Consider the following 22,800-nt stretch of genomic DNA (forward strand, 5'->3'; position numbering starts at 1 on the left):
CTGCCCCTAGTGGGGGATGTCTCCCAGTTAGGCTACTCAGGGGTCAGGGACCCACTTGAGCAGGCAGTCTGTCCCTTCTCAGATCTCAACCTCCATGTTGAGAGATCCACTGCTGTCTTCAAAGCTGTCAGACAGAGTCGTTTGCGTCTGCAGAGGTTTCTGCTGCTTTAGTTGTTGCTTAGCTGTACCCTATCCCCAGAGCTGGAGTCTACAGAGACAGGCAGGTTTCCTTGAGCTGCTGTGAGCTCCATCCAGTTCAAGCTTCCCAGATGCTTTGTTTACCTACTTAAGCCTCAGCAATGGCGGGCACCCCTCCCCCAGCCTCGCTGCTGCCTTGCGGTTAGATCGCAGACTGCTGTGCTAGCAATGAGGGAGGCTCCGTGGGCGTGGGCATGGGACCCTCCCGGCCAGGTGTGGGATATAATCTCCTGGTGTGCCTGTTTGCTTAAAGCGCAGTATTGGGGTGGGAGTTACCCAACTTTCCAGGTGTTGTGTGTCTCAGTTCCCCCGGCTAGGAAAAGGGATTCCCTTTCCCCTTGCACTTCCCAGGTGAGGCGATGCCTCGCCCTGCTTCAGCTCTCGCTGGTCGGGCTGCAGCAGCTGACCAGCACTGATTGTCAGGCACTCCCTAGTGAGATGAACCCAGTACCTCAGTTGAAAATGCAGAAATCACCGGTCTTCTGTGTCGCTCACGCTGGGAGTTGGAGACGAGCTGTTCCTATTCGGCCATCTTGCTCCGTCCCTCAGTTGTTTTTGTTTTGTTTTGTTTTTTTTTTTAATTAAAAGGTTCCAAATGGAACACAATGTGTTGTTACATGTTTGAGTCTGTGTCTTGCCATAATGAAACAATATACCAAGGGGAGTTTGCATTTGGCCTACTCATCCTGCTAAGGCACTGACTTAGAAGTCTAATTATAAGGATTTATTGTCAGTACCAATAGCATTAACTATGACCCCACTGATTCTCCAGCCAAACCGATGAAGAATATATACATATCACCCACATTCCAAAGTATGTGTGTGTATGTATGGATTTTCATCCACCAAGGAGACACTAGCTGTAATACATCACACACATGCCAGACTGTAGTATTGGGACAGAAATAGGTGGTCACAGAAGGGTGCCAGGATGCCAGGATGATGAGAGGTAGTCTAAATCTTATCACACGAGAAACACTTAAAAACTATTTCACCTGAAGATGAAGAAGACTTAAGGAGAATATCAGTGCAATTTTTATAAATTTGAAGGCCCATTGTACTGAAAAATTAGTACTTATTTCGTATGGTTGCAAAGAGCAGGATAAGGACTAAGGAGAAAATTGTCATAAGGCAGATTTGAAGTCAACACAAGGAAGAACTCTCTGGCGATAGTAAAATGAGCTGTCTGAGTAAATGTTAAGTTCTCTGTTCCTGGAGAGACTTAAGTCTAGATTGGATGAGTGTTTGTTTGTCAGGGATGTTGGAGAGGATGTTAGTATGAAAGTGGGTTAGATAACCCTTACAGCTTCCCAAAGTCATTCACTCATTCATTCACTCATTTTACAGATTTTTACTGAGCCCCAGTTCCAGGCACCATTGTAAGCACTAAAGAAACAGTGGAGAATAAGGCTTTTTTTTTTTTTTTTTTTTTTTTTTTTGGCCTAATGAGGTTACATTCTATGAATTTAAACAAAACAAATAAATATTTAGTGTAATGTCTGATAGTGAAAATGTTAGAAAGAAAATAACATCTGTGAATCACGTGCTCCTCTAAAATGGAGATCTTTTGATTTAGAGACCAGTACTATGCCCATTAAACTTTCCTTTCTCCAAAGACTTCAGGCCTGGGCTTTGTCAGACCAAATTGGAAAAGAGAAACTAATACTGGTGATTCCTTTTAAAGCATATTACAGGATACTATAGGAGGTTAAATTAATAGTGGGAGATTCGTTGCTAGTAAAAAGCATGTTTCTTGACTCCTAAACCAGTAAATTTCTCATTCTTCCTTCCAGAAAAGCATGGCTTTAGGAACCATAATGTAAACAAGGAAAGCAATATATGCTAGTTCATGCTCTTCAATCACCATTATAAATTATTGTTTCACAGACATTGTGTGGAACGAAGAACAAAACCGTTGAGGCCTACCTGAGCATGTAATTGAATGCTACTGTCATGTCAACCATGTCTTGTCAAGAAAACCAAGCAGCTTTTGTTTTCTTTGGTGCAGAGATAAGAAAAGGAATCTTTGATAGTCTCTTCATGTCATACCAACAACTATCTTATGTGGCAGGTCTCTACATTCATTTTTCACATCTACCTTGGAAACAATGTTCCAGGTTAGTGAAGGTCCACTATGAAGACAGGGGTAGCAAAATTGCAACCTGCAAAATTGGATATAATGCAATCAGATATATCTGTACTTGTGACAAGTCTGTATTTGTGATGGCCACCCACCTACCCTGATGCTCAGACAAGATAGAGGTGCTTGAGATGTGAAAATGTAAACAAATGAGAGGACTTTCTCAGGGAGATAAGTTATACCAACTGTAAAATGAATTAGAAACAGCCACCATGCTCTGGCCTAATCAGCAAAAAGTAAAGTAGAGCCTAAGACCCCTGGTCATCCCCACTCCCCTGGGTGGTGGGTCAAAATGAAACATCACCTAATGCAGAAAAGAAAACCAAATCTAGTCAAGTCTAGAGAAGCATTGCCAAAAATTGCAATGGAGGGGAGCAGGGGATGGGTAGGAAAACAAATAGATAGATGAATGTTCCAAAAGGCAAACAACAAAGACAAACAAACAAATACAAATAGCAATTTAAAAAAGATAATAGTAAATTTCCCAATTCTAATTGAGATAGAGGAACAGGGGCCACATAGAGAGTTTTATCCTGCCTGCCAAACCCTTTGTAGGCATGTAAATCACCCTGAGAACAAGACACTTACAAGTGATGATTTCTGAAGAGGGAAAAGACTGGCCAAGACAAGACAAGGGCTCTTGTCTACAAGGTGTGCAAGTTGTTTTCAACTCCTAGTTCCTGAGCACTTAGCTAGGGCAACAGCTGCTCACTATTGACTCCATATTGGTATAGGGCAGAAAGCTGGCCTGGGTCCAGGCATTTGACAGAGTCTTTGGTGATTACTCTCAACAGGACTGGTCTTCAATTGTGCAATAAGCAAAATATGATCATCTTTCCTCTCCCCTTCCTTGTTTCCTGTTCAAAGGCCTTTTACCCCTCCTAGTGATTCCTACCTGTTAACCCAGTACTTTCCCACTGAAGTGTCAGTGACTTCATAGAATGCCCCACCCAGGCACCTGTCTTCAAGGACTTGATATAAGAGGCTATACCAATTTCCTAGGGATGCCATAACAAATTACCACAAAATATGTAGCTTCAAAAACAGAAATGTATTCTCTCAAAGTTCTGGAAACTGAAAGTGTACAATCAAGGTGTCAGCAGGACCATGTTTCCTCTGAAAGCTCTAGGAAAGGATTTTTTTCCCTCTTCTAGCTTCTCATGGCTCTGGAATTTCTTGGCTTGTCAATGCATCACTCTAATCTCTGCCTTCATCTTCACATGGGCATCTTCTCTGTGTGTGTCTCTTTGTCTTCACATGGTCTTCCTATAAGGATACCAGTCTTTGAACGTAGGGCCCATCTTAATCCAGTATGGCCTTACCTTAACTAATTATATCTTCAAAGACCTTATTCCAAGTAAAGTCACATTCTGAGGCTCCAGATGGACATGAATTTCAAGAGGGCACTATTCAACCCCAGACAGAGACGATGTTTAATGCAAAAGAATATATTTCCTTAGTGAAAAAGAGATATTAAATATAAAATGGCAAATTTCAGACAGTGGAACTGAGGCAAAGGTAACAGTTTGGGAGACAGGATAGACATCTGAAGACCCACAAATTCCTTCTAAAGTAGACAAATATACTACCAGAGTTGATTTTATTTTTGAAAAAAATTAGAATCAAACAAGTTTTAGTTATTCTGTAAATGTTAGAATTTTGGAAATACTGAAATTGCATTATTCATTTTCACTCCGCCGTTAATGAACATTGTCTGATTACAGGGTTTTTCAAGGTACAAAATGCAGTGAAAAAGCTATTCTATATTATAACCTTAGAAATTGTCATGTTTTGTGCGGTCAGGCTTCAAGATATTTTGCAAACAGATCTCAAGCGGAACTCCACTTGTAAAAAACCAACTCTTTTTTGGGGGAAAAAATAAGCAAAATGAGGGACACTGAAGGCATCAGAGAAATAGGTCCTGGATATATTAATAGACTTGGGTTCAAACTCTCCTTTGTGAATTGTGCATTGCATTTTGAGCAAGACACTTAAAAAGCAAACTCTGCTAAGTTATATAAGACATGCTGTTACAGGACTCTGATTCTAGACATCTTTAATCAACAAGTAGGGATAACACTTTGCCCACAATGACTGTTTTTAGAAGGCAATGGACTGTCATGGAAATACCTGGTCTTTGAAGTCAAGTGGGGCTGTCTCTAAATCTGGATCCATCTTTTGCTAGTTTTATCACTGAGGCTAAGTTCCTTGATTGTCCTAAGACTCAGTTCACTTCCATGTATAATAGAAATAATGATACCTATCTCATGTGTTGTTCTGAGGAGCAAATAAGACATTTGCTTACACTTCTCCAAAGGTATTCAAGAGAGTCGTGACAAGTGTCATTGAGTCAGCTAGACCAGCCAACTTGTTAAAATACATACAATCTCAAGGCCCTACCTCCAGAGATTCTGAATCAGTATGTCTTACCTTCGTCCTGGGAATTTGCTTTAAAGAAAACATCTCAGATTATTCTAATGCCACCCTTTGAGGACTAGCATTTGGAAACGCCTGGACACCATTGCTTTTTAAGTATCTTGCTCAAAATGCAATGTGCAGTTCACATACAGTACAATGCACAAATCTTCAGTGACTTTTAAGATATTTATATACCTATGTGACTGCCACTCAGATCAACATATAGATTATTTCTGTCACCCACACTGAGAAAAGTTTATTCTGCTCATTCCCAGTCAGTATTCCCTCATCCCCAGAAGTAACTACTGTTCAGATTTGCAGCACTATTGATTGGATCTTCCTGTTCTTTTTTTTTTTTTTTTTTTTTCCAATGTCAGCTTTTATTTTATTTTATGCATGTGCTGTTTTGTTCCATCAAAGTAATACGTGATGTTGAAGTTTGGAGTATGGATCCCATCACCCAAATAGCGATCATATACCCAACAGGTAGTTTTTCAACCCACACCTCACACCCTTCTTGCCCTCTACCCTCTATTGGTCTACAGTGTGTATTGTTCCCATTTCTATGATCATGTGTGCTCAATGTTTAACTCCTACTTATAAGTGAGAACATGAGGTATTTGGTTTTCTGCTACTGCCTTAATTTACTTAAGATTATGGACTACAGCTAGCTCCATCCATATTGTCATAAAGGACAGAATTCCATTCGATTTATGGCTGCATAGTATTCCATGGTGTATATGTACAACATTTTCCTTATCCAATCTACCATTGATGGGCACTGGGTTGGTTACATGTCTCTGCTATTGTGAATAGCACAGCAATGAACATACAAGTCCATGTGTCTTTTTAGTATAACGATCTATTTTCCTTTGGGTACACCCAGTAATGAGACTGCTAGGTCAAATGGTAGCTCCTTTTTAAGTATTTAAGAAATTGTCAAACTGTTTTCCACAGTGGCTGGACTAATTTACATTCCCATCAATTGTATATAAGTATTTCCTTTTCTCCACAGTCTCGCTAGCATCTGTTGTTTTTTTGACTTTTTAATAATAGCCATCCTGCCAGGTATGAGATGGTATCTCACTGTGGTTTTTATTTACATTTCTCTTATGGTCAGTGATGCTGAGCATTTTTTCATATGTGTGTAGGTTACTTGTATGTCTTCTTTTGAGAAGCTTGTGTTCATGTCCTTTGCCTGTTTTTAATGGGGTTATTTGTTTTGTGCTGCTTGATTTGCTTAAGTTCCCTATAGATTCCAGATATGCCTTTGTCAGATGCATAGTTTGTGAATATTTTCTCCAATTCTCTAGGTTCTCTGTTTATTCTGTTGATAATTTACTTGCTTTGAAGAAGCTCTTTAGTTTAATTAGGTTCTGCTTGTCTGTCTTTGTTTTTGTTGCAATTGCTTTTCGTTACTTAGCCAACAATTATTTGCCAAGGCCAACATCAAGAAGAGTTTTTACTAAATTGTCTTCTGGGATTTTTATAGTTGGAGGCCATACATTTAAATATTTGATCTATTTTGAGTTAATTTTTGTATATGCTGAAATATAAGGTTCTGACTTCAGTCTTCTGCATATTGTTAGCCAGTTATCTCAGCACCGTTTGTTAAATACAGAGTCCTTTCCCCATTGCTTGTTTTGTCAGGCTTTGACTGTTCTTGAACTTCATATAAATGGTAACATTTACTCTTTTGTTTCTGGCTGTTTTCATTTGACATTATGTCTTAAAGGGTCATCTGTGCGATTATGTGTATCAGTAGCAACTACAGTAAATTTTTTACTACACATAGAAACATTAAATGTTCAAGCTAAAAGAGACTGTAAAGATTATATATCAGAGATATTAGAGCTCTGGCTCAAATGTATACAAGGAACCAGGTAGAGAAAGCAAAAGAGTAAAGCAGATAGTTTCAGTGCAACTAGGGAGTGGTAGAACCATAGAAAACTAGAGTTTTTCCCCAGCTAAAGGAAGAAACCGGTATATACTAAGTTCCTGTTGGCTCTTGCCATGTGGGAACGTGGGCGTAGTATGGCCAGATTTCCAAAATTGTAAATATGGATTGTTTTGTGGAATCCCCTGATTTTTATTCAACTTTAAGATAAGTACAGACAAATCAAAACATATCTGTAGGCCACATCGAGCCCATGGGTGATCAGTTTGCAATCTCTGACTAATTTAATCTTCCTACTTTTAGATAGGAAATTTGAGAGCAGAGTTGAAAGCAGTTTAGCTTAATAGCTTAGAGCAGAGAATATGAATATGAAGACAGATTTCCTGAGATGAAGTCCCATCACTGCAATTTACCAGCTGTATGACCTCTTGGCACATTATTTAGCCTTTCTGGACTTTGTTTTTTTTTTTTTTTCATCCATGAAATGGAAGGGGAAATGCTTACTTTACAGCGTTGTTGAGGAAACTGAATGAATTAATATATGTAAGAGCTTAGAATAGTACCTAGTGCAAAGTAAGTGCTATGGAAGTGTTAGCTTTGTTGTTGATGATGATGATGTTGTTATTCCCATGGATAATGCATGGGGACAGTAATATTATCTGTCATTTGTGAGGACATAATTTCTTCAGGAAAGATTGCCAATATATGATACTAGGACATTTCTAAATTGTCAGGTTTAAAAGAACATTGTCAGATGTAAAAAGAACATTTAAATGGATCATTAATGCAAATTCTACATTAATCAAAATGCGTTCAAGTGATTGTTAGCTCAAAAATGAAAGGCAAAGCTGTCAATAGAAGAAACATGTTCAAATCTGTGTCCCTAATATGTGAAACATATACTTCCTTTTGTGGAAAGTTGGACTTTAGCTCAAACCAAAAAGAATTATTATTAAACCTTAAGACACTTCGTACAAACAGTTTGTCAGAGATACAGGTATTTTACTTGGTAACGTAAGAGCTGCAGGAAATAGAAAAAGCATAATTCTAATACAAATTTTACTGTACTGTGCTTTGGAATTTTTAAAGTCTCTTTCACAAATATGAAAATCCTAGTTTGTTAGAAATAGAACGCACTTAGGAGATCTCCCAACATCCCTCATTTTCTAGGTGAGGAAACACACCCAGCGAGATTGCTACATGCCCAGAATCACACAGCTAGGCTTTGGCAGAACAAGAATTTGGCTCCTGTAACTAGTCAGAAAATATTAATATAGGAAACAATTAGATACAACTGCGAACTACAATCAATGTGGCTGCATTTGCAACATTAGCACAGAACAGATAGAGGGGGAGTGGTGGACTAAAAAACTCTCATAAGGTTGCTTGGAAGACTCAGCTTCTGTGTCAGGCCTAGAAAAAAGGATCAAATTTCTAAAGGTCAAAAGCCAGTCAGAGGGCATAGCCATGTAAAAAAGGTAGGGTGAATGTGCCATGTGGGTGGTACAATGTAGAGACTAACAAGACTAGCAGTGTATAGGTAAAAGTGAAGGGAAGCATTGCCAGAAAGGGAAGATAGGGCTGCATTCTAGAGAGTTTTGAATACCAAATAAATAAACCTGCACATGAGGCCACAGCCAGATAGTAAGGCTCCTATTTTCCATAAAAGAAATGTGTACTTTTATTTTTTAAATAATTCAACTGCTGCAGAAAAATGTAAATAAAAACTAAAAGTATCTTCAATCTCCACTACCCAGAGTCACCATGATTAACAGTTTCTGGTGAAACTTGCCAGAAATGTATCTAAGTAGTTCTTTTAAAATCACAATCTTTATTTTTTATGCTATTATCTACTGCTGTTGCCCTGATGTAGCACAGTGACTCCATTGCATTATACCTGGGTTATACAAATGCTGAAAGCAAAAAGTGCCCGTAAGTACTGCCTAGCCTGCTTAAAGAGAACTGGAAAAAAGAAATCACCAAGTTCTCTCTAAAAATTTAGAAAACCAAAATGCCTTTTCAGTTTTTGACAAATAATGCATCAGTGTAATCCTTCCCATTTGCACATGCTGATAGAGTCAACTCTGCTGGCATCCATAAAGAACATACAAATGTCCCAGGAATCTGATGTGATTCCTCACTAATGATATTTTCTGCCTCAGTCTTTCAGCCAAGAAATAATCAGAGACTAAGAAGGGGCCTCTCTTTCTGTCAGGGGTACACACAAAGAATGCAGTTTTAGATAATCCAGCTCTGATAAAACATCAAATAGCATAGTGACAAGAACAAAATAACTACAGAAATGGAGTGGAAGGAAATGGGGAAGTGGAATTTGGTTATGTAAATATTCTCCTACAGGAAGTGATTGAGATAAAATAGCTAAACCAAGAGGTCCATGCCGGGGTTAGCATGAGACAGCTATGCCTGTTTAATACCTGACTCAAAGGTGAAGGAAAATGTAATCATTCTGAACATGAGGAAAATCACAATCAGGATTACAGTGTTAAGAAAACATACATTGAAAAGCTCTTGGAAACATTAAAACAGAAGATCACATGATAGATCATATTAAAAGTCTACTAGGTATTCCTGGGTGTGAGGGAGTATTAATGGAAGCCAGGATCTTTGTAAATAAATAAAATATTTAGAGCAGTTAGAAATTGCCAGAATCACATATTTCTTGACCATTTACATATAAAATATTTGCTTTTTATTGTCATCTTTCCTCTAAAACTCAACTTTCTCTTTGAGTAGCTCTGTATTACATTTTATGTCTATGAACTTACACATTTCCTTCACATACCCTAGGTTTTATCCAACCTGAACTGTTGCTTCTGCCATTTACAAGCTGACGTTCCTAACCTCTGTGCTTTTGTTCTCATGATTTGTTTCATTGGCGATTGTATTAGTCTGTTCTCATGTTGCTAATAAAGATATACCAGAGACTGGATAATTTATAAAGAAAAGAGGTTTAGTTGACTCACAGTTCCACATGGCTGGGGAGGCCTCACAATCATGGCGGAAAGCAAGAAGGAGCAAAGTCACATCTTACATGGTGGCAGACAAGAGAGAACCTGTGTAGGGGAACTCCCCATTATAAAACCATCAGATCTCGTAAGACTTATTCACTATCATGAGAACAGCACTGGAAAGACCCATCTCCATGATTCAATTATCTCTGACCAGGTCCATCCCACAACATGTGGGAATTATGGGAGCTAAAATTCAAAGTAAGTTTTGGGTGTGGACACAGCCAAACTATATCATTCCACCCCAGCCCCTCTCAAATCTCATGTCCTCACATTTCAAAACCAATCATGCCTTCCCAACAGTCGCCCAAAGTCTTTACTCATTTCAGTAATAACACAAAAGTCCATAGTCCAAAGTCTCATCTGAGACAAGGCAAGTTCCTTCCACCTGTGAGCCCATAAAATCAAAGGCAAGTTAGCTACTTTCTAGATACAGTGGGGGTATAGGCATCGGGTAGGTATACCTGTTCCAAATGGGGGAAATTGGCCAAAACAAAGGGACTGGAGGCCCCATACAAGTCTGAAATCCAATAGGGCAGTCATTAAACCATAAAGTTCCAAAATGATCTCCTTCGACTCCATGTTTCACATCCAGGGCACACTGATGCAAGAGGTGGGCTCCCACAGCCGTGGGTAGCTCCACCCCTGTAACTTTGCATGGCACAGCTCCCCTCCCGGTTGCTTTCATGGCTTGGTGTTCAGTGTCTGTGACTTTTCCAGGTGCACCATGAAAACTGTTGGTGGATCTACCATTGTGTGGTCTAAGGGATGGTGGACCTCTTCTCCCAACTCCACTAGGCAGTCCCCCAGTGGAGACTGTGTGGGGGTTCCCATCCCTCATTTCCTTTCCACATTGCCTTAGCAGAGGTTCTTCATGAGGGCTCTACCTTTACAGCAAACTTTTGCCTGGACATTCACGTGTTTCCATACATCCTCTGAAATCTAAGCAGAGGTTCCAAAACCTATATTCTTGACTTCTCTGTATCCACACGCTCAATGTCATGTGGAAGCTGTCAAGATTGGGGCTTTAATCCCCCAAAGCCACAGCCTGAGCTGTACATTGGCCCCTTTTAGCCAGGACTGGAGAAGCTGGGAAGCAGGTCACCAGATCCCTAGGCTGCATACAACAGAGGGGCCCCGACCCAGCCCACAAAACCATGTTTTCCTCCTAGGCCTTGAGGTCTGTTATAGGAGGGCCTGTAGCAAAGGCCTCTAACATGTCCTGGAGATATTTTCCCTATTGTCTTGGTGATTAACATTCAGCTCCTTGTTACTTATGCAAATTTATGCAGCAGGCTTGAATTTCTTCCCAGAAAAATTGGTTTTTCTTTTCTATTGCATCACCAGGCTGCAAATTTTCCAAACTTTTATGCTCTACTTCCTCTTGAATGCTTTGCCGCTTAGAAATTTCTTCTACCAGACACCCTAAATTATCTCTCTCAAGTTCAAAGTTTCACAGATCTCTAGGACAGGGGCAAAATTGCACTGGTTTGTTTGCTAAAACATAACAAGCATCACCTTTAGTTCCCAACAAGTTCCTCATCTCCATCTAAGACCACCACAGCCTGGACTTTAGTGTCCATATCACTATCAGCATTTTGGTCAAAGCCATTCAACAGGACTCTAGGAAGTTCCAAACTTTCCCAAATCTTCCTATCTTCTGAGCCCTCCAAGTCTCTAGGAAGTTCCAAACATTCCCACATTTTCCTATCTTCTTCTGAGCCTTCCAAACTATTCCAACCTCTGCCTGCTATGCAGTTCCAAAGTCGCTTCCACCTTTTCAGGTATCTTTACAGCAGCAGATATGCTTTTTTTTCTTCATCCATTCTAAATTCACCCTCATACTGGGATGATCAAATCTTACCCTTCTTTCCAATTCAAATTCAAAAGCTCAACTCAAAAGCCACCTCTTCTATTAAGCTTTCCAAAATTTCACCTGTCACTCCTCTCTACCACACCCCACCACATCCACAAGTTTCCACCTTTGGAGGACTTTATCTTTATCTCTCACATGACATTTAGCACTGAGAGATTTTTGCATATTAAAAGTACATATTTTTCGTGTTTCTCTGGCCTGTAAACTCCTTGAGAAAAAGCTCCAAGTGGATTCATCTTTGTATTCCTCACTCAGCATATGCATCACAAACACATACATCACACGCCCACACACACACATACACCCATACGTGCATATAGACAACCACAGCACAACGACTTTAACCACCCAAATGCTCAATAAATATTTGAGGAAAGAAGGTGAGAAGGAATAAACGTAGACTGACATTATGGAAAGCAAAATACAGAGAGTCTCTGATTCATGATGGTTCAACATACAATTTTTTGACTGTACAATGGTACAAAAGCAATATGCATTCAGTAGAAATCATACTTCCTATACTCACAATCATTCTGCTTTTCACTGTCAGTGCAATATTCAATGAATTACATGAGATATTCAACACTTTGTTATAAAACAGGCTTTGTATTAGATGATTTTGCCCAACCGTAAACTAATGTAAGTGTTATGAGCACATTTGAGGTAGGCTAGGCAAAATTGTGCTGTGCAGTAGATTAGGTATGTTAAATGCAATTTCAACTTATGATATTTTCAACTTACAATGGCTTTACCAGGACATAAACCTATTGTAAGTCATAAGATGAGGAGCAGCTATATATTGGAGCAATCATATTATGTTGAGTTTATATGTAAAAACTTGAGAAGAGTTTTGCTCTAGTGCACTAGATAAGCTGACATATGAAAATCAATGACAATTCTTTCCACTGTCAATATTATTTTTATCATAAACTACAACTCAAAAAAAGCCTATTATTAAATACTAACATTATTTCTAACCCTCACAGTAACTCAGTAATTACCCATTGTTATCTCCTATATTCCAAGTGAGGAAAATGAGTTTCAGAGAATTTAAGCAACTTGGACAAGACCATACAGCTAGCAAATAGCAGAGGTGGGAACTGAAACTAGTCCTGCCTTACTTCAAAGCCTGAGCCCTTTCCATTAGCACATTTTTAAAGCACTTTAAAAACTAATATCTTATTTGTACCACACAGAAAAAATGGTCAATTTTGGTGTTCTTTCTCTTCAACACCCCATTCACTCCTGCATCTTCCACTTCTACACTCTTACCATCCTCTTCAGTCCCACTGAGGCTCTATCATCACTCCTTCAGTAGTCTGCAAACCTTTAAAGACCATGTCATCCACTATGGACCTGTAGAGGTAAGCTTAAGCACTTAAAAGATAATGCCTCATAATTTTATCTAATTTTTAAAATGCTAAACTATAAAATTAAATTTTTTCTTTCACTGACCAAAATGTACATATGCTGAGATTTTAAGCTTCTTTCTAGATTTTCTGATATTATCTTTCCTTCTCCTTGCCTTCTCCTCTACCCTCTCTTTCTGCCCATATCCCTCCCTCTCTTTTTCTCTCTCCCTTTCTCCTTTTGTCCGTCTTTAGCCCCTCATCTCCCCACTTCTCCCTCCATCCTGTCTTTCCCCATCTCTCCCGCTTTGCTGGTACCATCAGCTTAAACTTAGTCTGACTTCTGGGTAAGCCAGCATTGGTAGGCTCCGGAGAGGAGAGGTCCAGGAAGTAGAGGAGAAGGACAGATCTCTACAATAAGTGCATCTCCAGAAGTGGGGTTATAGAAAAGTCCCCCATTCCTTTGTTAGGCTCTGAAGGTAGTTTCCTCAGCCCTGGTGAGGAAACTAAGGCACCCTGGTGCCTTCACAAGGATTTAGTGAAATCAGAGCATTAAAATCATTAAACATATCTGCTGCTAACATTAGGGACCATATTGGGTCAACTTTACAAGGAAATCAAATATAAGGCCACTGACAAGGTGTAATCTGAAGGACACAAAAAATGATGTATCTGACCAAGGGCATCTCTCCTAACAGAATAGTCTTGAATGGATTGTAGTCTTTCAAAATATCCTATGAAAATGCAAACACCCCCAAGAAAGATTTTTTAAAGCCTTACAAGTTAGTATTTCAGTAGGGCTTTACTTTCCCAATGTGACAGCTGATCAAGAGGAAAAGCCTCCTAAGTATGGAATAAGAAATAAAATGAGAAGGTTGTAAATTCCAAAAAGGGAGATGAGTAACAAATTTTGACTCTTGTGTGGGATAGACTCTGTTTCCAAACCATTACTAGGTCCTCTGGGTCCTGGCCTTATGAGTAAAGAGAATTTTTGATCAGCCTTCTAACTTCCAGAGGAGTTGGGAACTCCTGCTGGCCCAGTGCTATATTATTGGGTGTTGTTGACAATGAAAAGTTTCAATCTGTACTAATCACATTATGGGTTAAATTTAAGAAAGTGTTGCAGAAAGTGTTGCGAGTTATAATGTAACCATAGGAATAATATGTTAAATAAAACACACACCAGGATGGGACTGCCCCCAAGGGGTGACTGGCCCTTGCTTCAGAGACCTATAGGGTAAACTGTCCCATTGACTCTTTTTCAGGGTGAGAAAAGGGAGGGACAGAAGCTGAAGTTGCTTAAAGATGCAGCCCAGCCAGCTTAGGGAAGGAAGACCCTGGCAGAGACCTAAAACGTTTAGTTTGTGTATTTGCAGACAAAAGAAAATTATAAGCCAGTGGAATGTACAAAGTAGAACTGTATTTCATCCAACCTTTTCTTTCCTTTTCTCCCTAAGCTGACAATCAACATACGTAGCTTATTAACATAACTGAGACTGAATATTTCCTTTTAGTGTGTAGTCTTTTTATATCTGTTAAATGAGCATATTTGTCTCTTTTCTCCCTGAAATACTCATTTGCACAGTTAACAAAACCTCATTTACTTAAAATATTTTCATGACCATTCTAAAGGATCCATACATTCCATAATGTTGTGAATGTATGAAGAAGAATTAAAATGTAGGGGAAACATGATGAAAATTTGGATGTGCTTACTTTCTTACTCTTACTTTCCTATTCTCACTTGACTAATTCAGGATACTAAAACCGTTTTAGGCATTTTGACAAAAGTCTGTGTAGCTCCCTTTTCCACCCAGAAAATAATAATTCTCTATATTTAGGCAGTTTGAACTTGTACTTAAGGACGGTGAATTTGGTCTTTGCTCTTTAGTGTAGGGGGTTCGGGAAAGAAAGGTTTCTGTGTTTATATACTGAATAAATATTCCTGTAGGTAAGGCACTTTTCAGTGCTTTAGTCCATGAACTTTTTAAACATCTATCTTGGCTGCTTCACAATTCCAATCTTAATCTTCTAATCTTCCTGCTCAGGTGCCTCCAGTCCTGATTCTAGAGTACTATTTAGTAAACCAAACCATCCATAACCCAGTAAGGAAGAAAAGATAAAAGTTCCCAAGTTATAAAAAAATCAATGCTGTAAAATCGATGCACTGCAGATTTCTTTGTATGAGACCCCTTTCTCAGCCTCTACACAACTAGCATGTTTACCTATTCAGTTTCCCAATTCGCAGGTGATTAAAAAGAATAACTTAAAATGAGATTACTGCTGCTACAGCTTATTATTATTATTATCATTAACCTTTATTTGGTGTTATTAGCTGCCAGACACTGTGCTAAGCCTTTTTTCACACATTATTTCACTGAATGTTTGACAACCCTATAAAGTCAAATAATATTAATAGCTTCATTTTACAGTTTCATAAACTAAGGTTTAGATTGTAATTATCAGAAAGATGAAGTAATTTGCCAAATTTGTATAGAGTAAGTATAGACAGGCATATAGGTAATAACATGACGGGCTATGTTACAACTTGATTGCAAAAGAGTAGAAAAATATAAAGGAAAAGAAAATATAAGAAGTTGGGAAGCATAGCAATTTGGAAGTTTTTAATTTGAAGACAGACAACTTTGTACCTCTCAGTAGCTTTCAGAGGGCAACACTGTGTTACAACAGTGTAAACTAGCTGGTTTGTGTAAGTGCGAATCCAGACCATTAAAACTGGATTAAATTATATACAAAATCATTTCTTAAGAATGGATGAAGAGGTATAACATATGCTATAAATATTTCTGCTATTTATTAAATTTCAACTTGATGTCCAGTATCGAAACTTCAAACTCATTGATACAGAAATTGCTAAGCGTTAGGAAAGAGTTTCAATTAATAGTTGTTGCCTAACTAAGCCTGTTACAAATTCAGATGTTGGGAGTTCTCTTATTTTTCTGTATAAAATAAATGTTAACTGTGTGTTTTGGCTTCTTGGAGGGCAGGAAGGCTTCAGTTATCTGAAAACTTCACATAAATAGAACCTATCATCCCTGATGATGGTGGTATTTTTATATGTGTTGTTTTTCTAGAAAAATAAAAATTTGGAAGTTAAGGAAAGAATAAACTCGATTTGCAAAAGATTTTGTTTTTACTTTCAAAGCTTCTGCATTCAGATTCAGGTAGCCCAGTCTGTCAATTTGCTATGTTTTGGGCCTATTCCATCACTAGGGTTTATCCCATTATGCTGACTAATGCAAAACTGACCATTTGTAAAGGAGACATGGGACCATGGTTGACATGATGCGTGATTTGAAATGGCCAGATACAATCCTCAACCCCACTCCTCACTTGGATAAAAATAGTTGCCCCTAAACCTTGCCTAAAATGGCCACATAGCCCATACCCAAGGCATAACTGTGATCTGGCATGAGAAGAGAAAGTGAGACTCTGAGTAGGGTCACTTCCCAAGAGGCCAGCCTTTAGTGGATGTCCTGAGTGCTACTTGGAGCACCTGATCAGTTCAGGGAAGCATGAGATCCTTGGTCCAGGACATTCAGAAAGAGCAGGGACTCTGTAAGACTGCTATAAGTACCCACCAACACAGTTGGTCTCCCTGACATTTGTACCCTTTTATACCTTTTCTAGATCTGTCCATGGTAAATTTTCCAAGAAAACATTGCAAGGAAAAACTCTAGGGACTGGATAGGTAGTAAGCAAGGGAAGGGGCTGAGGATTTGCAGGCTGTTCCCTGAGTGAGAAGTAAACAAATGGCCCAATTTGGACAGAGTAAGAGTAGGTTACATGAGACAGACATAAAAAATCACATCCCAAACCACTGTGGTCATTCAAAAATGTTTGCAACTTTTCACAAGGGCAGTGGTATTACTCCCAATTTCCTGGCCAAATATTCATTAAAGTAACCAAGGACTGAGTACATGAAGCTGCTTCACATCAGCACAGCATCCTACTTTCCTTGCAGCTCTGAACTGTGAGGTACTGTCAAAAAACTCTTCCACACTTTAAAAAGCTATGTTACTGAGGAGAGTTGGAATGTGTTCTGGGAGTGGGTGTGTTTGCTTGAGTTCAGTGTGTGCAGAAAAGGCAAGCCTCCACAGCCATTTACACATTTCGCTCCTCAGCTATGGGTACACAGACAGCCAAGTTCCTGGACTAAGTCTCTGAATGGTAACGTACATTTATAAAGATTATTTTCTTAACTATTTTGAGGCATTTTTATAAATAATATGCATGTGTCTGCTGAAGGCATATATATATATTTAGTCAACTTTTGCTTGTTTTCTCCTGAGGCTAGTCTTGTGTGGTTACTTATGTGGTATGATTTCTGAGGTGTCAGAAAGAGCTCCCTCCTACTTCCTACCACCCTAGTCACCCAAAAATATCTCTTGGGTTGGCCCACCGCAGAGTCTAAAATTCCCACATTGCTCAAACATTTGATTTAGTCACTGAAAGCAGCTTTTAAATTCCAAATGTTACATTGGAATATTAGGCAGGTATTCAAAATTAAAGACTATATAAAACAGAAAATAATGTGGAATAGTTGTTTTTGATATAATGTTAAGTTTCAAAGGATAAATGCAAAATGACATTCACAGTCTGGGATAGGTGCTGTTCTTAAAATGTCATGGAGTCAGATCCAGCATATATACCCCAGCTCATGAACAGAAGCCTATGGTAAAAGAAACCCAGCATTGTTGGGCAGATTTTGTTTTGATTTATGTTGAATGTGTGCTTTCCACAGTTTCTGATCCTCAGCTCCCACTCTCTTCGCAGTGTATCTGACACTTCCCCTTACTGAGCTCCGGAGGCTCCTTCTTGCTGAGCTCCGGAGGCTCCCAGTGACCTCTTGATAATCAGCCTTGGTGGGGCCCAAATCCCTACCCCTTGGAAAACTCACTGAGCCTGACATCTGCCTGTAAGCAGCTTTCAGGAAAGATCTCACAAACGCCCACCCAATCTCTCTTGGTAGCAAACTGTCAAATCATGCCCATTTCCTCAAAAGATGGTGGAGGACTTAGCAGCCTCCTATATTGCTCTGAAATTGGAGAATGAAATTCTGCAGGCTCAAGTGCGGCAGCTGATGGAAGAAAATGCTACCCTCCGGGCCCAGATCTCAGAGCTTCAGAAGTCCCAAGCAGCCAAGGAGGATGATCTACTCCGAAAGTCCTCAGAGGCCAAGGAGCCCCAGAAGCTCCCAGAGCACACGAATCCCCCAGCAGCCTGGGAGTCCCAAAAGACCCCAGAGTTCAAGGAGCCCCAGAAGCCACCAGAGCCACAGGAGCTTCCACCCTGGGAACCCCCAGCAGCCTGGGAGCTCCAGGAGGCCCCAGCAGCCCCAGAGTCCCTGGAGCCTCCGGCAACCCAGGAGTCCCAGAAACCTCCAATGGCCCATGAGATCCCAGCAGTCTTGGAGGGCCAGGGGTCTGCAGACACTCAGGATCCCACATCAGCCCAAGAGCCCGAGAGTTCAGAACTCCAGGATCCCCCAAATATTGAGAAGCCCCAGGAGGCAACAAAATGCCAGGAGACTGCAGCACAGCTAGAGTTCCGTGAGCTTCCAGCTCCCCAGGATCTTCTGGAGCCTTCAAATGCCCAGGAATTCCTAGAACTCTCAGCAACCCAGGAGTCCCTGGAGAGTCTAATAGTTGTGGAGACATTGGCAGCTCCAGAGTTTCCACAGGCCCCTATTGGGTTAGAGGCTACAGCTTTCCCCCTGGAATACCCTTTAACTTTCAATGGAGATTCCCAGAAGCTTCCCGAGTTCCTGGTTCAACTGAATAGTTACATGAGAGTCAAAGGGCACCTGTGTACCACTGAGGCAGCCCTGATGAGCTTTGTTGGCAATTGCTTCTCAGATAAGGCAGGATGGTGGTTCCAGCTCTTACTGGATATCCAAAGCCCCTTACCGGGTCAATGTGAAAATTTCATACATGTGCTCCAGGATACTTTTGATAATCCCGAAAACATGGAAGATGCCAACCAGTGCATCTGTCAACTCTGCCAAGGGGAGGGTCATGTAACAACCCACTTCCACCTTGTTGCTCAAGAGCTGAACTGGGATGAAAACATTCTCTGCATTCAATTTCAAGAAGGGCTTTCCAGTTCTATACGAGATTAACTGTTTCACACAAGCCCAGCCACCAACCTATCTGATCTCATCACTCAGTGCATCAGCCTAGAAGAGAAGCCTGATCCCAATCCATTAGGGAAAAGCTCCTCTGCAGAGGGAGATGGGCCTGAGAGTCCACCAGATGAAAACCAACCTATGCAAGCTGCAATCAACTGTCCACACAACAGTGAAGCTGAATGGGCCCATTGGCGCAAAGGCCACTTATGCCTCTACTGTGGTTATCCTGGTCATTTTGCCAGAGATTGCCCTGTCAAGTCTCATCAAGCCCTGCAGGTAGGAAACTTTGAGGCCTGCCAGTAAGGGGGACCCCAGGAGGGCCAATTTACAAATATGCATCCCCCTCTCTTCCAATATCGATGTCTCATACACTATGGCTTACTGTTGAAATCCGACTGAGCTCTGAAAGGAAGACAACAATTCTTTGAGCAAGCAATGGTAGATTCAGGCTCCTACAGAAACAGCATTGATCAGGCTGTGGTTCTCCGAGAGAAGCTGCCCATCGCAGTAATATCTTCCCTCTGATGCTGGAAACTGTCGACGGCCGTCCACTTATTAATGGGCCCATAAATAAGGAAACATCACCTGTCAAAGTTAAAATTGGAAACCATGTAGTAGAGCTCCAGTTTGACATTATTCATGCACCACAATATCCTCTGAATCTTGGAATCTATTGGCTTGAGACACATGACCCAAACGTAGAATGGAGTACCCGCCTTGTGCCCTTTCCATCACGTTATTGCTTTGCTTTGCTACAATTGCTACATTCCTCTGCTTTGCTACAATTGCTTCAGGCACAGGTGGAATAGAAGAAATCTTGATGAAATAATTGCTGGCTAGATCCTGCGTCCTAGTGATTGTTCCTGGCACCCTGTCTTCTGTTACCTCAGCTGTCATCAGCATTTACTGCTCCCTGAATATTCTACTGAACCTCTTGCTGTGTACTAAGGCTACCTGTACAACGACTCTGCCTCTTAGATGATAGACTGAACCTGATGACTTTGAGCTGCTTTTTTTTTTCACTAACTCTGCATGCCTCTATCTCAGAACCCTGCATTCTGTGGAACTGTTTAAATTACAATTTATACTAACAATACACATGAGAATAGATGTTAGAAACTAATAATGAAAAAACGTAGCTGTTAAACTGACTTGATTTTTTTCTTATCAATATTTTCTATATCATAAAATTGCAACATCTTTTACACAAAGAAAATAAGTTTGTAAGTGATATTTTTTAAAGAATCAATAAATATTAGCAATTTCTACTTGTGTTTGAATTATTTCTTGGCTTAGCTAGAGGAAGAGATAACAAACTAGTAAATTGGGAGGGAGAGAGGGAAATGGAAAATGTTCAAAGTTTAGGGAGGCTCCTAAACATTCCAGGTATAGTGACAGGTCTGCAGATGATGGAGAAATGATGTAGAGGGTAAGATGGAGAGAATAGGGAATGGTTAGGGCTGAAAGTGAGAGTGGGGAATGGTTAGGGCTGAAAGTGAGTGAAGTATGGATGGATTAGGGGAAAGGTAGAGGTAAGACTGAGAAGAGGGTTTTGGGGAGATTGGGAGGAGGTTGAAGACGGTTTAGAGGAGGATTGGGGTGCTGAAGAGAGGAGTTACGAGAGGGGGAAATTTCTACAAAAATAAAAAGAGCACTGACAAAGACATTGAACAGCTTTGAAGGCAAATGTCTTGGACTTCACAAGTTAACTAAACAAAGAAGTGCATTGGAGCAGGTAATGAGACCACTTCAGTGACCCAGCCCTTCCAGTAAAGTAACAAATTCTTTTTCCCTGCAGCAGGCAAATTTTTCCTAGAACTACAGATTAATCTGCTCTTGCCAATGCACAGAAGGGTGGAAGGAATCAGCTTTTAACCCATGAAGAGTGTTAGTGGCCAACTGTTCCTCTCCTATACATACAAGTTACCCTGCACTGCTTAACCATGCTACTTGCATGACACACATGGAGAGCCAAGCCAAGGAAAGGAACTTATGTCTTTACATGCCTGAGAGGGACTACTGCCTTGACTTAAACACACACATATCACACACACATAAACACACATACACACACACCAGGGTCCACGGGATGGAAGAGGTAGAAGCTCCAGGTGAGGTGTGAGGAGTGTTCTAAGAAGAACCTAATGCTTTTCCTCTGTGTTTTCAACTTTCCCTTGGGAGCCTCTTGCACTGAGGTTGCTAAAAGTGGACTCTTTCCCTTATTTAGACAAATGTAGACAAAACAGCAAATAAATGATTGTAACCCTAGAAGGTAATGGGGAGAGGCTTACCATTCATTGGGTCACTAATATGTTCAGCTACAATGTCAGGCATTTAACACACATTAATCATCTCATTACTCCTCAGAACAATCCAGTGAAGCAGTTTGCTCCTGTTTTGGCAATGAGCAAACAGAATCCAAGCAAGGCTAATTCACTTGCCCAAAGCCACACAGCTAGTAAGTGATGAAGACCTGTTTGGCCTCCAAAGCCTTTGCCCTTTTCCCTACAGCATGCCAACCTCCCTAATGCAGTGGTAAGGGCCAAACAAAATTATGGCAGCAGAGACCTAAGTGGGTCCCTTACATTTTCTCCTAAAAATGAGGGGAAAACTCAAAACAAAAGCTTCTAAAGAGTTTGGCTAATAGTTCAATTTCCTATGCTTTGCTAGCACTTCCATTTCCCTGGTTCCTTTATTCTACTGCTAACCCTGTCATCACCCACCAAACTTCCTTTATCATTTCTTGGAAATTTTTCCTTTCTATACCTAATGTCTCAGACCTCTTTCAGATTCCAAGGTGTTTTTAATGAGAGTTGGTGGTCCAGAACAGTTATTTACAGGACCTGTGCATTACATAGCAGCACCACCCCTTGGATTGTCTACCTAACACTTCCATAACCCATCCAAATCCTCTGCAGCCTTAAATTCCACCTCTTCTAGTCCTCACTGGCCTTCCTTTCCTTTCCTGAACAATCAAATGTACTTTGGCTCTATAATTGCTTTGTGATATGTGGAGGATCTTTCCCTAGGTACACGTCTTGTATTCCCCCCACCCTTCCACCCACTTAGTTTAGGTGAAGGGACAGAACGATCTACATCCCTACCCTGGACAGCTAAGTGTAACACAGTGTCTTATACATAAAAGGTTTGACATAGTGCCTGATTCTATGACATTTAATTATCAGAGAAAGGGGCTTATTTGCATACTTTATATAGGCTCTTCTTGCATTTTCTCCTACTCAGTTGCTCATCTTTATTCCTAAAACCAAACACTATTTGTCAATGTGGAATTAAAGAGAGAGGAAAAAAAAAAACCTTTAAGCAACCATAAAGAAAAAATGCCTCTTATTGGTCAAATTACCCTGGACCTAGGAAGATCAACTGTGTTTGGTTTCCCTGAGACTGAGAGGAGTCATGGGACATAGCGCTTTCTGCACCAAAACTGTGACTGTACCAGGCAAACTGAGATGGCTGGTCAACCTACCTGGACCCTACATTTTTCTATCTGGCTACAGAGGCTTATTTAATTAGAGTACAATTCTTTATTTCACAAACAGGAATAATTATCTAATCACAGAATCACAGGTGCTGTAGGTTGAAAAAGATTCAATAAGCCCGCGTCTTAATTTTACAGATTAATGAGCTAAGGACCAGAGAAAGGAAAGTGACTTAACAAAGCTCAGTGTATCCATACCTATTGTTTTCAAATCCTTTGCTCTCTTTTCACCGTGATCCACAATTC

General features: G+C 40.2%; 2 protein-coding genes across 2 annotated transcripts in view; one reads left to right on the forward strand and one right to left on the reverse strand.

Annotated features, from left to right (window-relative positions):
- The window catches only part of LPAR4 (lysophosphatidic acid receptor 4), a 96,589-nt gene that overhangs the window by 70,754 nt on the left and 3,035 nt on the right, over nucleotides 1-22,800 (reverse strand). Inside the window, exon 2 of the mRNA XM_017954259.3 lies at nucleotides 19,441-19,643. The gene's annotated coding sequence lies outside the window, so the exon portion shown is untranslated. The remainder of the gene's footprint in view (nucleotides 1-19,440; nucleotides 19,644-22,800) is intronic.
- On the forward strand, nucleotides 17,934-19,463 carry RTL3 (retrotransposon Gag like 3). The gene is given in 1 exon segment (XM_009197843.4): nucleotides 17,934-19,463. A coding segment is annotated over 1 exon segment (1,428 nt). The 3' UTR covers nucleotides 19,362-19,463.

The sequence above is a fragment of the Papio anubis genome, chromosome X (assembly GCF_008728515.1).
Source record: "Papio anubis isolate 15944 chromosome X, Panubis1.0, whole genome shotgun sequence".
In the NCBI taxonomy this organism is placed as follows: Eukaryota; Metazoa; Chordata; class Mammalia; order Primates; family Cercopithecidae; genus Papio; species Papio anubis.